Genomic DNA, 14,862 nt, shown 5'->3' with positions numbered 1-14,862 from the left:
ATTTGGTCCAGATTATACGTTGGATATATTTCAAGGAAGACTGGGTTGTGGCTGAAATATTGCCCAAATGATCCCTTAAGTCATTGCAGTCATTTCAGGGTGGTATTTGGGACAAATGAAAGTAGTAAGTGTGGATCAGAACTGGGCCGTAAATCGTTTGCTACTTGGGTTGCCAGTTATAGCAAATCGTTTTAGCGGTTATTCTGCAGATTTAGACAATGCCGTATATTATTTTCACAGTTTCACAGCGCGGTCCAAATCGAACAGGTTCGCTTCTGTCACATCTTAGGGTAGATAGCCGGAACGCACGAAACTACGAAGGGCTCAAGAGATGACCAAAATTCGTGTGTGGGGTGCAAATTACCATACTGTGTAGGAGCTGACGAGGAATATTTCTCGATAAATAAACTAATCATAGATAAATAAATACCCGTGCTCTTTTGTTGTTGTTGTTGATGATGACGTTACGTCTTAGATGCAGTGCTCTTCAAAATACCACCATAATTCAGCATTAATTTAATGCATCTCTGGCACTGTCACTGATGTTTTAAAGTGACCTAAAATATCCAACAACTGGTATTCACTAAAGAACAATATCAACATCACACAAGAAAGTAATTCAGTAATTCTAAGAAATATCCTGAACATCAAGACAACTTAATTAAAGGAAGAAAGGCATACGTTTACCATTAATTATTTGCTACATTGATATCTAGATGTGTAGAAATAACAATTAGAGAGGGAAAAACAATGTAATCTAATTAAAACGCAAGAACTGTAATGAATATAGATCATATATGGTAACATCTGTTCCAATTAAATTAACATTGGGGGGAATCGTTGTTCACCACAGCTATTATTATTGTTGTTGTTGTTTTTGTTTCTGTTGTTGCTTTAAGAACATTATGTTATTACTAGTATACATTTTATCACGACTCAAAAGAGACTTATTTTCATTAACACAAGCCTGTCAAACCTCTGACGGCATACGAAAAACCGACTTTATCTTTGCATCTTTTTAAAATCGGAGAGATTTTCTTAAGCCTGAGATGCTCCTTTTTGCCTTTGAAAACACTTGATCTTGTGTGCCTGATCATAATCCATCCTCTCAGGTGGGACTATGTATCTTACCTTAACTGGTGATAAAAACGCAAACTAGCCCTATTTACACATTTATTTTATTGTGTTTAAATAGGCTAACATTATTTTTAGTGTGGTAGGTGTTCATGATTCTCTGATATCGAGAAAGCTTTGTGTTTTCCGTTTTTTCACCTTTGGTGTCGTTTCATGGAGAGGTGTGCAGGGCCCACACAACAGAAAGTTTTCATCCCTCTCTTTCCGCCGTCTTTGCTCGATACAGTTACGATATTTTATACCAAGAGAGAAAACAGTGTCCTAATACATTTTATACAGTATTCATGAGGAAAGCGTTTCATTTGTTTATATTAGTATCCGCCGGTATAAAAAGTAGCAAAGGAACGAAGCTCTAAGTATAAATGGCCAGCAGAGGGCAGCATTAACTCAGTATTTGAGCAGCTTGTTGTTTCGCGTCAACCTACTTAAAGAACCACCATTACAGTAAAGGGTTGAATGAAAAGGCACTAAAATCTAAACTTTTAATGCAGCATATTCAATACTGAACAAATGCCTACTTACAAAAAACAAATCTTATATAAAGTTGTAAAAAACAACTGCATGTTTTGTAGGGTAATGGTTTTCCTAAAATACATCTGAAGTTAAACCTAATTTTGACTTCCCGGAAATCTAATTCAGAAATTTTCAGTCGTCTGCATGTACGAAGACAGTTGCTATTTAATTTAGCTTTTTAAGTTAAAGGGCTGCTGTGAATATATCAATAAAACGTAATGTCTAACAGTAAATAGTAACAATTTATGGCTGACTCCACTGACCTGTCTGACTAACGTTTTACAATTTGACTTGCAAAGGTTCAGCTGCATAAGTCTTAATTCATGAAATAATTCTGTCAATTAGAACAGGGTGCAGCTAGCCTAACTGCTTCTTCTTTTGCATAGTTTCCCCTTTCTTCTGACACTGATAGAAACTAATGAGTTTTGTGGTTACTGATGTATGAAACTGAAGGACTGTGAGTCATGACATCTGACACTGGGCAAAAAGTGAACACAGATGGAAGGCTTCTGCATTTAAGGCTCCTATTGTTATAGTCTTTGCCCACTAAATGCCCACTTAATTAGCAATTGGCTTGCATAATTTCATGCTGATCTGTGAGTCTTTTATTTTTATAGCATAAAGCTCATAATGTTTTCTTGAGGTAGCAATTTATATGAATCAAAAATGATTTCTAAGATATATTTGGTGATCAACATAAAATGCAAATCCCTAGTCTTAAGTAATATGTAATATAATCAATTTAGCATAGGCAATTTAATAGTGCTGCACAGTGCTCTTTTCAGCTATTTTAGATAGTGCTACTCTCAGCGTGGATAACAAGTACACCCAAGTTCATTGACATCTCTTTAGTTCTACTAAAAGAGGTGATGTCACACAAATGCACATGACAGCTGATGGGTTCTAGCCTGAGCTCAGTTAGCCCATACTTTTAGGGACAGAATAGAGAGGCTAAACACAAAGCAACCAAACTGTGGAGTTCATTTGTCAGTACATTATTGCTGTCTAAAGACCCATTTCTTATAATTCTAACAGCAACCACACTGTGCTTGATACAATAAAAAACTCATTTTGAATAAAAATTATAACAGAGCTTTGAAAAAGATTTTAAAGAGTTTTGAAACATTTAATAATGAATTTTGTTTTAATTTCCAAATGTTATATGAGAGAGGATATTTTAAGACATTTAATTTTAAGGCTTACCATGGCCATAGTGTGTCAAATTTAACTGCAGGTTTTGAGCTGTATCTCGGACTTAAGATCTGGAAATCCAACAAAGAGCAGATTTCTTTCTCCAGCCTGTAGAAGAGCAGCCCACACAACCCCCCTGACCTAAGGAAACCTGCCAGAGGGTGAGACGGGTCAAGAGTTTCAAAAGAAACTGGCCTTATTAATCATTCACGCGTGCCAGTTGACGAGAACAGCTTAACCCAAGTCTTGACCCAGCATCAGGTTGGTTAAATGATTAATAGCTGTCCTTATTGTATTGAAGGATGCTGTCGGAGACATGCTCACTGCAGTGGGGTGTTTGAGAATAATATGCTGGGAAGGTGTAGGTGGTGTGCACATGAGCTTGTAAAATGCAACGTGTTAGAATCAATAAGAGACTACATGTTCTTAACCTAATGGAACAAAAATTTAAGAAACACAGCTTGGGCAAAAATCCATGTAACCTTCTAATGTAAATGAATATCCTCACTTTTGGAAAACTATCAGTGTCAGTAGAATAATGTATCATAGTGGTTAATTTCTAGCTAAAGACCCACTTCTTGTAATTCTCTTTTTTTGAGCCAGAATGAGTAGGAGCTCCTTTTGTATTTCTTTTTTGGCGGTCTATGTAAAAGAGCACTCTCCTGGTTAGCCTGCTTGTTAATTAGGATTTGAATAGATTAGTGTCTTGAAACAGTCACATGCTAAGTATGTCATCTGTAACACTGATTGCCCGGCAACCATTCATTACCATGACTAAAGAAAGGCTACTTATTACTATGTAATGAATCTCTAATGAGGTAAGTAATTCAGTGATTGAGCTGTGATTATGTTCTTTGTAGCATACTGAATTCTAAGTGGAACAAATATCTCTATGCAGAATATATTCCAAGTGTGTATGTCTGTGTACTTAAATCATATTGCTATTTCAGTGGAAGAGGTTTCTATAGATTATATTGTTTGTTTATCTGGCACTAAAGGGTGATTGAAAACAAACAAGTTCCAAGAAATGGTGATTTACAGTGGGACTATGGCCTTGCCACTCATTTACAGCCCTACTTATGCAGTGGTTCCCCAGCCCAAAATCAAATGAGGTTTAATTAGAAAATGTGCAATTAGCATCACTCTTCCTCAGTCTGACAGGGGCCTGGGTCGGCGCCAGATCCGGCTTGAAGCACGTCTGAGACAGCTGGTCCGTTAAAGGCCGGCAGCCATCTTCTACTGCTATGCTGCTGTTTAAGGCAAGGTGCTGAAGAGGAGATCTTGAGGAGGAGATCCGAATGCTGAAGGACCAGGGGGATGAGAGGTCCCACTGGTCACTTGTTATAAGAAGTCACTTGTTATAGAAAGGAATAAGGCTCATACTTCAGAATGTTGTGCTGGTATTACTAAAAATCTAGATTTGAGTCATGCATAGATCTTTCTCCTTTCATCTGTGCTTCTGTGTACTTAACGGTGATCCAAATCTATGGGTATTCCAAAGCATTTCTGGTAGCACACACCATGCGGCTGACATTTTGTCCATTTTGTTTTTTCTAAGAAATGTCTGCACCAACTGGCTTGATTGTAGTCCCAACAACGCAGTAATCATGGTATAAGATGTGAGACAAATACTGAACTGTCACTGTTGTGGACTGATGCTAAGCAGAGCTGCTCTTGTGGGTTTTATTGTCTGACCCACTTTCTGTGCTTGACTTGACTGGGTGTCTGCTATCGCTGGGTTGTAAATCATTCAGAAATGTATCATAAACTGTGATATTCTAACGGTACATATAGTCTATTGTTCTTAGTTGTATGTTGCATGGTAAAGTGGTAACAGATTTGTTCACCCCTTAAGCTAATTGTATCTTTGTGTGCAGTTGTTTCAGATATTTTTCGCTAGGGGGCTGCGTTTATTCGATGATGTTATTGTTATTGTTGCTGTTAATGATATTGATGATAATAATGATGACAATGATGACGATGATACTATACATAATTTAAGTTTGATCATGTTGAAATTCATGGGTAGTGCAAAACAGTCTAGTGCCAGTTTATTTAAAGCAGCGTGATGAAAGCTTTAGGCTATATTAACCACACCTTTTGACTCATCGGGAGTTTTTCATTTCAATGAATGACCTTATAGAGTACAAGTGTGGACTGGGCTGGGACGCACTGATCAGCGCTCACGTTTCTGTGAGGCATGTTGGGTTGCGGAGAAATTGAACCCAGTCTCGATGGTTGTTACTAAAACGCGTTATGGATTACAGTTACACAGGACTGTGATGCTAAACAGTTTAAATGCTGCTGCTGTGATATCTAGAAAGAGACACTGAGAATGGGTAAAAAACAGGATTATAAATGGGACCGAAAAATATAACATTGCGAGATATGTGCACAAGAGCGCGCATGCTGGTGATTTCGGTAATATCTTGGTATTGAACCAGAGGGTTCTAGTCGAACTTAGTTTATGTGAGCTATATCCACGCCAGCGAGTGTGGAAACAAACCTTGACACATCGGACTAATGTAACATTTAAAAGGTTTAAAGGACATAACTGGGTAAATAAAATTGTGTTTTGGCACCAAAATAATTAATGACAAGATCCTCCCATCTATTTGTGTCACGTTTTCTAGTTTACTTGCAGTGAATATAGTGAATAATAGGCATCTAGAACAATTTACTGAGATTTAATCAAAAAAAATGTAATTCCACAGAGGCAGGAGGAGCAACTGATCTCGGATCTCGGGCTACTCTTAGGGGCAGAAGATATGAATAATGTAGATCGTCACCGTCATAAACATCTATAGGTCGCACTTTTTTCTAAAGCAACAATTATGGTCGTGAAGGGTAATGTGGAAATAAGTATTCGTCTTCTCTTCTAATTTGAGTGTGACTTCAGGCATGGAAACGGGCTTGGTAGCGAATCATAAACTGAAAAATGTTGGAAGTGGAGATCCCCCTCCTTCGCCTCGCCATCATCACACACCTCCACAGCAACAGTCGCAACCATTCAATCAGTTCCAACAGCATCACCAACGTGAAATCCAAAATAATATTAACAACCATCCGTTTGGACATGGAGACGTTGCGAATCGACAACATGGTGGAAAAGAGAATATTTATGGCAACCAAGTCGAACGCTGTCATCATTCGCTGAATAAAAGTGAAGAGGAGGATCAGCCGTGCAAAACGGGGGCTCGGATGGGCAGCAGGTACGACCACTCTAACTTTGGATCAGCGAATAACAACAACAACACTAGCATCCAGTCTCAAAGTGGGAACAGTTCAGTTTTTGAGTTTAATCATTATTATGGGAATGGAAGAGGAGGGCCTTGCTTTGATCAACATGGCGGACAACAAAGCCCTGGTACGGGTATAATGCATTCGGCACAGAACAACATGGATCAAATACAAAATTCACACGAAGAGTATCATAATAACCCTTATAACCACTATCCGAACTACCGACCTGGCTACGGTGGAACTGGATATGGTATGATGAGTCCATCACGACAAGGAAACATGATGGGCCCTGGTAGCAACTCGGCTGCTGCTAGTCATGGTAAGGCTACCATGGCTTCTACCCCATCTCCGGGTGGAAATGTTGGAGGATTTCAAAGGTTTCCAGGACAAAATCAACAGCACCCTTCAGGTGCCACCCCAACTTTAAATCAGCTTCTGACATCCCCTAGCCCAATGATGAGAGGTTATGGCAGCAGCTATCAAGATTACAATAATCCTGCTCAACAACAATCAAGCATGGGACTAAGCAAAGAAATGAGCTCCCAATACAGCTCAGCAAGCCATAGTTGGGGCGGGCAACAAAGAAATCACCCAGCAATGAGTCCAGGAAATAACGGGCAAGGAAACAACAGATCCCAGGTAAATGCGCGGTGAACTGTTTGTTTGTGTATTAGGTTTGTAAAACATCTATCATCAAGGTTTCTGTTAACGTTAGCACTGTTGCTAGCCAGACGATAAGTGGCCCGCTGCTAGATCGCTAGCTACTTGTAACGGCAATGCTAACGGTAGCCTATTTTTTATGCTCAAAAGCAAGGGCGATGACGAGTATTTTCATTTGTTGTGTTCAAAAACGGTTGTTTAGGACTCCTAATCCAGGATATTTAATATATATAATTGGTAATCTAGTATCTTCCAAATGCTTGACAGAAGTAACTTGTCAAGCCCCGTCCAAGGTGACTTGTGTAGTTATCCTAGCTAGCTAGCTGGCTGGCAAGATAGCACTTTGTTAGCTAGCTAGCTAGCTAGTTGGCCTACGTTTTCTTGCGTTGAGCTAACGATAGCTAGCTAGCCAAGTTTGCTAACGCTAACACCAACACGTCATTCATTCTCGCGGAAACTGAAGACTGTATTTAGCTAACTACTTTCATGCTAATGTAATACATATCTACATGTTGTTCTTTTATTATATTAAAAACAATGTCGAGTCTTTTAAAAGCAATAATGAACATGAAATAATTACGTGAAATGATCGTAAAATAAATTTTCTGATGGTGGAACATTCTAGCACAAGATCCTGGCTATCTTAACATAAGCTAGCTAGTGTAACTAGTAGCCTGTTATTTTTGCATCCTGCTAACTAGCTAGCTAGTGCGGTCACTTTTTCACTGCCAAGACTAATTTTAGCTGTTACGTGTCCGTCTTTCTTTAAAAAAAAAAGTCGTTTTTTTTTCCCTCTCGGAAATAGCTGAACTAGCTAGCGTTATCGGTTAGATACATTCGAGTCAAAGCCCAACATGTAGCGTAAGTGTAAGCGTTAAGGCTAAAGCTAAAATAAACTTAGCAGTGGTTGCTAGCTGAAGGACTGAGGATAGCTGAGCTAACCTAGCTAGCTTGATTTTTGGTCAGTTAGCTATCCTATCTAACTACTGGGCTAAAAACAGCCGTTCTCTAAGTTTTGCTTATTGTTACATTGGCAAACTTGTATACAATATCAGAATCTTGGTTATTTAAATGAAATATTGTAGCCAACATATGTTGTGGGACATTTTATATTGTGATGAGAGCTTAACCAAATAGACAGATAGCTAGATAGCTACAGTATTTTGACCAGATCACCCATGTGTAGCTGTGATTGTTGGTTCGCGGCGGAGACAGCACGAAAAAGAATTTGGAGAAGTTCAAGCCTGCTTTACACTTCCAATTTTGATGTCTATAGAAGTGACGGATAAAGAATCTTACTAATATAGTTCCCTTTTCTTAGTCCAATGTCTGAACGTTTGTTGAATGCTTGTGTTCATAACCAGCTATATAACGTTTTAATTCTGATAAATCTGTGCAACATTTTATTTTCGCTACATTACAGCAAAATGTTTTTAAGAGGATTACAGATATACCTAACCACATTTTTTACATCTTGTGCCATTTTACAGTGCAAGTTAAAATATGTTTGTGCTTCTGACTGGATCATTATGGTCTGTAATAAGGAAAATGCATCTTCAAAACGGTTATTATATTAGCAACACGTTTTTGTTTGTGGTGGATCAGCAGTCCCTTTAGACTTGTATTCTTGGGTGATGTGCTTTTGGGCAGTGCATGCTCTTCAGTAGCACCTCTGTGGATGAGTAGCTCTGACCTTCACACATGCAGATTAGCCATGTGCTCACTAGGTGTTATTGCCAGCTATCTCAGCAGGAAATGTATGGAGCATTTGTGCTCCTGCGCCCTGGTTATTCCCAGGGCCTGTCCAGCCTCGATCTGACTGAAGGAGGTGCCAAGATACTGGCCAGCCCTCCTATGTGTCACTGATCCTTGTGTTGTGAAAAAAGTTGTGACCACTAGGCAGTGTTTATATTCATTTAATGATTTTAAAGAGCAGTAAAAGGTCATATATTGTAGTCGTTTTATTTCCTTTAGGCTTGGCTAACTGTTTATTAGTTGTTTTTAGTGATATGTCATTATGATAAATAGCCTATTTCCGCCATTATTGTGATGTACAGGGACTAAATAGACTAAATTAGGCAGCTTCCACTCAGTCATGAACCATTTTTTGCATGAACAGTAAAACATACTTTTGTCTTGTAGAGCAAATAATATTAGAATACAGATAATAATTATGCTATAATAAGAATCCCCATTTACTTCTTATTTTAGACCACCAGGTATCCTTGTTTAATTATATGATGATTATTCAGCATGACCCTTTAGAACATTAGTTGGGCAAAATGAGCTCTGTTTAATTGCTCCTCTCTTGTTGTTCCAATAAAAATTCTATATCACCATTTTCCTAACTTTAATATCACATGTGGCATTAATGCTTAAAAAACAGTTATTCTTGTCAGTTACAGTAAAAGAAAACTTAGGCTACATTAGGTGAGTAGATTTCACTTGACAACTGACTTTCAAAATGACAGATTACTGTGTGATTGTGATTGTGATGAGTTTTCTTCTATAAAGTGTTTTGCTGTAGTGTTAAAGGAGGATCTTTTAAGTCAAGAGTTAGGAGTATTTTATGTTAGTCATTATATGTATACACGTATGCATGTATCTGGGATATAGGTGAGGGTATGTGTGTAAGGGAAGGAGAGAGTCAAAGAGAAAGAAGGCAAGCGAGTGACTGGAAATTGCAGTGTGCCACAGCACAGTTGCTGACACTTAAACTGCTCGTTTAAAGTGTCCTTGCACGCTTTCTCGATTGCAGACATTTTCTGAGAGTGCTGCTTCAATTGCCCTGAATTTGGCAGTGATATGAGAAGATTAGCTTGGATAGCTCTCACTCTTTTTGGCAAAGCCAACTCATTTGAGACTAAACCTGACTCCCCCTATCAGGGGATGGCACACTGCCCTGAATTTCTGCACTTGCCTGCCATTGGGCTATATGAGTGCTATCGTCAGCTCAGCAAGGTCAGGAATGATAGCCTGTGTCTTTGTCTTCATTTTGTAAGGTCATAAAAATGATAATGATTTAGAATTGTCACACTTCACACTGCACTCTCTTGGTAAACTACTGCAACACCCTCCAACAGGTGGCACCTATGGACGCAATGGCCATGAAGCGATCCCAGATCTATGGCATGGGTAACAGCCCTTATTCTCAGCAGCAGCCAGGTGGAACTTATTCCAGCCAACCATATGGAGCACCTGCTCCACACCGATACCCAATGGGGATGCAGGGGCGTGGCCAAGTTGGTATGGGAGGGATGCAGTACCCTCAACAACAGGTATGGTCATTTCAAGGTAACTTTTTTGGCTTTCTGGTATTGTACAAGAATTATATTTCTTGAGAAATTTACACCAAATAAACTTGTTATAACAGTTGGTTTTTGCTGGGGGCTTGTAGAGCTATAGAGAGGGTATATGATCCTGTGGGGGAGTAGTACATGATGGATCACAGTGTTGACTGAGCACAGTAGGATCTAATGTTCCTCTCTGTTAGGGAAGGCAAGGCTTGGGTAGGTTGGGCTCGATAGTCGTCTTCTGCTCTACTGCTATATTTAGCCTGACCTGCTGGTTGGAGTGAAGCACTGCTCTGAAGACTAGATGGCTCACACATTGTCCTTGGCTGCTGATACATAGTATGTGTATGGGATGTATGTATATGTAAAACCTAAATGCAGTACCACACACAATATCTAACTGTATAGGCCCAGTGGAAAAGAATAACCGAATGTCCTTTTTGTATCTGGTTATTAAAATCCTAACCAAAAGGGCTGGAATCCAGCCTTGCTTTGTTTTCATTTTTATTCTCACACATGCACAGTCACTTACTCACCCATTCCAAGAAACAGACTAAAAACATTTGTCTTAGCATTTGTGTTTAGCAACACTGAAACCTATTCACTTTGCATATATTTATTGGAATGTAGTATTATTGTTGGAACAACATTATATCCTGAATGCTGGCTATTCTCTGCTGCCTTCCGTGCCCATTCTGCTGGTTTCTGATATAAGATAAAATTCTGCCAGTCTCATTGAGACTGCCTAGTGTGATTTCCCCTGGTCATGGCTGAAAGATTGAAATCGGCAGAAAACATTCTCTGCCTGTAGAAGAATGGAAAAAGACACACTGACCAAAGACCACCACCTCATTGTGGCCATCGCATAATTAGATCATTGCAGGCTGGAGGCTTTATGTAATCTTTAACCCGAGGGAGGGTAACGTGTCAGTAATGCTGTTATTTTCGCTCTCGCTGACCTGAAAGGCTAGTAATGACTCTTTATTTATTTTTTTTTTTGCTTTTGTTTTGTTTTGTTTTTTGCCTTCTGAGGGCCTAGACAGCTTGAGTACAGAGCTTTCTCCAGACTTACATGAAATTGGGCATTTTAACCATTCAGATGTCAAGGGGGCTCTGCTGTTATTTACACTGACAATATTAGGGAATGTGTGGTTCAATGGGTGGGGGTGATGCTGATTACCGATTTCATGCTTGCAGGATCAGTCATGGCCAAGAACCGTGATGATCCTCTGAAAATAATCTGTTATTCTGTTATTGAAAACAAACAAATCGCATGTCATGTCACAATGGCATTGGCATAAACACAGCACCCTGGCGAGCTTCTACGGACCTGTGTGACCATGCATCACCTCCACACTGGCAGTTCACTGTAGGGCTTCCAGACACTGACAGACTCTTGGGCTGAGCACACCAAGTTAACTAACTTTAGGATCATATTGTAAGACTTATGGTTAAGCCCTCCAAGCTTAAAATATTTGTCTTACAGCTTTTTGATATTTGTGTTTTTACTGCCATATTGTAGAGCTAAGAGGCTTCCTGCCACTCACAAGTGGCTAGAATCAGACCTTTGAGCCTTGGGGGGGGGGGGTCTTATGGGTGCATAGTTTAGCATTTTTGGCATGAAGCCTTTTCTGATTTTTGTACCATGCTTCTGTGTATGATGAGCCTTCACTTGGGTGGTGTGCTACATCATATACTGGATGACTGACCATGCTTTGTGACTGCCTTTGTTGTCAAGTTTCAGAAAATAGAACATTAAGGTATAGCATTAGAATTTTTGCTAAGCTTTCTCCATATGTCCTTATTTTAATCACAACAATGCTAAGCACTATTAAGTTTACAGTTAAATTCACATCTGGTGATTTTTAAAAATGGCTTCAACTTTGCTTCTTCTGCAGAACAGGGCTATTTGCTGTTTTTAATAAAAATGGACAGGACCCTAAGATTGGGTCCTCAAAATGACTATCTCTGGTGAAAAACAGCATTACACTGGGTGTCAAAAAGGATATCTTGGTCAAAATACTGAAAATGTCCTTTAATACTCCATCTGTGCTGTGAGTTCACTGGTTATGGGGAGGGGCGTTTGAGTGTGCACTGTCATAATGGTGACTGGCTTTTGTTCTGTATTTGGCCTGAATGACAAATGCAAATGACTTCAGATGAAGCAAAGGGATGTGCCAAATAGCATCTGTTCCCCTGTAAACCTGTTACATAAGGCTGTCACAGAGTCAGATTGCAGTGGTGTGTGTGTGTGTGTGTGTGTGTTTGGGGGTGGGGGGAGGGGTGACGGATCTTGCTGCATTTCAGTATCAGTTACACACACCCCCAAACCCCCCTCTGCCCCTGCCCCCATACTCGACTCATCACGGTCCCTCATACTGGCAGCAGCCTGTTGAAGGTGTGGTTCTACCACTCCTGATTTTTCTCTTTTGTTGGAAGTGGGCCCATGTGTTGCAGCTCGTGATGAATTGATATAGGAGACAGCAGTGGCAGCAATGTTCCCAACAGATGGCTCCTTCCGCATTCATTCGTTCGCTAAGGCAAGCTGCCGTCAGACCTGTTTTCTCAGGCCTCGGGCGGCGACACTATAGTGTCTTTCCGGCTCCCGCTCCTGATGCAATCAGTTCGTTGTATACACTAAACTATGGAGTGCTGCAGCACTTCAGGATATATTAAAGTCCTGTTTTAGAGACAGTTCAGAGACCATGGACTTTCAGCATAAGCTACATTGGTACCACTGCCTTCCACATCAAGAGATGTGCTGAGGGGCTGGGAGCGACATCACCCATGCCCTTGTGTGGTGCCTGCGCTGAGTCTCATCATCCTGGTGTCTTTTTGCTTTCGCCCAGCAGGTGCCGGTGCAGTATGGACAGCAGGGCATGAGTGGGTACTGCCAGCAGGGCCAGGCTCCATACTTCAGCTCTCCGCAGCAGCCGCAACCCACCGGCCCCTCACAGTCCCACTATGCCCACCCCCGTGCTCCGCCTCAGCAGGTGAGTCCCCGCCTCTGTTACCTCCATACCTTTACACAGCTGGCCACCGGGAGAGATGCGCAGACATTTGCTAGTTTTGGTTGTTTTTTAAAACAGGTTTTTCATGTTCTAAAATCATTCTTCTGTTACTATTGCAGCCAACACTGCATCTGGCCAAAGCGAACACAAACACACACAGCTTGAACCTCAGGATTAGTTAGTTGGCTGTGTGTACAGCCTGCTCCTTCTGGTTTACACACCACTAGCATGTTGTGCTCTGCTGCGCGCGCACACACACACGCTCTGGTGAAGGCTTCAGTAATAAGCTGACCTTCAGTAGATTTCTCTGGGTTGTGTGCATGGGCGATACGGGCATGTTAATGACGCCAGTCATATCACCTCAGCTTCTGGTTATGACTTTGTTGTGGTGCTGGCGTTTTTTGTTTGTGTGTGTAAGGGGGAAGCGTGTAATCCTTTTTTTTTTTTTCCTTTTTTTTTTTTTTTTTTTTTTTTTTTTTCCCGAATGTCTGGACTCCGACAGTCCGTGGCAAGAAGCAGGTGCAAAAGCCGAAGAAGATGGTAGGGAAAGGACGATTTTGGAGGGAATTCATTTTGTTATTTTCCTATGAGTAATGAATGGCTTTATCAGGAAATCTCAAACTTAAGAAAACATTAGTATAATTGATCTTTTTTTTTTTTTTCAGTTGGAAATTCAAAGAGGAAGCCCTTCGTTGTGTAGTGTCAGCTAACTTTACATATCTGAAACATAGATGAATATTTGAATGGTGTAAGGACGGGGCGGACAAATACACTCTCCTCCTGTGCCACCCTCCACTCCCAGTGCTGCTCCCTCCTGCAGTATCTCGGCTGTGGCTCGTGCACAGCTAGAGCAGTGCTGACTAACAGCCCGCTTTTAGATCAAAGCCGCACACCTGCATAGAGTCTTGGATCGCCTGGCTGGCCTCGCCTTTTGGAAAAATGACGGGCGAGCTGACCTGACCTCGTGCTCTCGCTTGGCGCCGGGTGGAGCCGCGCCGTGACCGTGATCGGGACTGCCTAGAAGAAACAGAATCTTCTCTTGCTGGAGAGATCGTGGACATCTGTCAAGGATCCTGGAGCAAAGCTCTGCAAATGAATACCAAGGCCTCTTCTATGACTGATTAGGGATATAGCATACAGCAGAAAGGATATTGTTAGGATTTATCTGTTCTCTCCTCTATTTTGTAAATTGTAGAGTGCTGTGGGGGGTGGGGGTGGAGAAAGACAGGAAGTGATTTACTTTCCTTCCTCTGGAGTTGTGATGTTTGACGCATCTAATAATTCTTGATGCACAAACAGTGTGCTCCTGCCCCAACCATAATCGCAAAACTACAGTAAACAAATGACAAACTAAAGACCTGTAATGTGGTCTTTCTGAAGCTGTCAGTCATTGTTTATGGAGAGTGGCACAGCACACTGTTCTGTACTCTCTGTACAGTTCTGCATCATGTGGTTTTGGGTTATTTGCTTGTTTAACTTCCTTTTAAATCAGGAGTTTTGTGTATATTAAAATGAGCTTGCCTCTTCTTCTGAACAAAATTCCTTTAGCCTTACATCTAAGCAATGCAGAATCTCTCTCTCTCTCTCTCGCTCTCTCGCACTCTCTTGCACTCTCTCTCACACACCAAAGTCAAGGAGTTGTCTCATCCATCATGGCCAGGCCTGTGGAGTGATGTGAAAGCTTGGAACAGCTGACTAGGTTAGGAAAGCACATCTCAGCAGGAGCAGCTTTTAGCTTCACTGCACTTCAGTGGCGCTGAGTGTGCTGAGTCCATACCGCAGACGCAGGTCATGGCTGGGCCTGCAGCAGCCGAGGG

At 40.9% G+C, this 14,862-nt stretch overlaps 1 protein-coding gene across 9 annotated transcripts in view; it reads left to right on the top strand.

Annotated features, from left to right (window-relative positions):
* Nucleotides 1-5,579: 5,579 nt before the first annotated feature.
* arid1b (AT-rich interactive domain 1B) overlaps nt 5,580-14,862 on the top strand; it is a 43,591-nt gene continuing 34,308 nt past the window's right edge. For 3 of the 9 annotated variants that reach the window (XM_081717298.1, XM_035524264.2, XM_035524262.2), the window contains exons 1-3: nt 5,581-6,720; nt 9,825-10,019; nt 12,884-13,027. In XM_081717298.1, coding sequence (XP_081573424.1) covers nt 5,740-6,720; nt 9,825-10,019; nt 12,884-13,027 — 1,320 coding nt within the window. In that variant the 5' untranslated portion in view covers nt 5,581-5,739. Of the gene's footprint in view, nt 6,721-9,824; nt 10,020-12,883; nt 13,028-14,862 lie in introns of all 9 variants that reach the window. The other 6 variants (XM_035524263.2, XM_081717299.1, XM_026998498.3 and 3 more) reach the window with 6 other exon arrangements.

The sequence above is a fragment of the Electrophorus electricus genome, chromosome 7, assembly GCF_041902795.1.
Source record: "Electrophorus electricus isolate QZ-2024a chromosome 7, ASM4190279v1, whole genome shotgun sequence".
NCBI lineage: Eukaryota > Metazoa > Chordata > Actinopteri > Gymnotiformes > Gymnotidae > Electrophorus > Electrophorus electricus.
The sequence above is the reverse complement of the archived record's forward strand: the minus strand, read 5'-3'. Positions and strand labels throughout refer to the sequence as shown.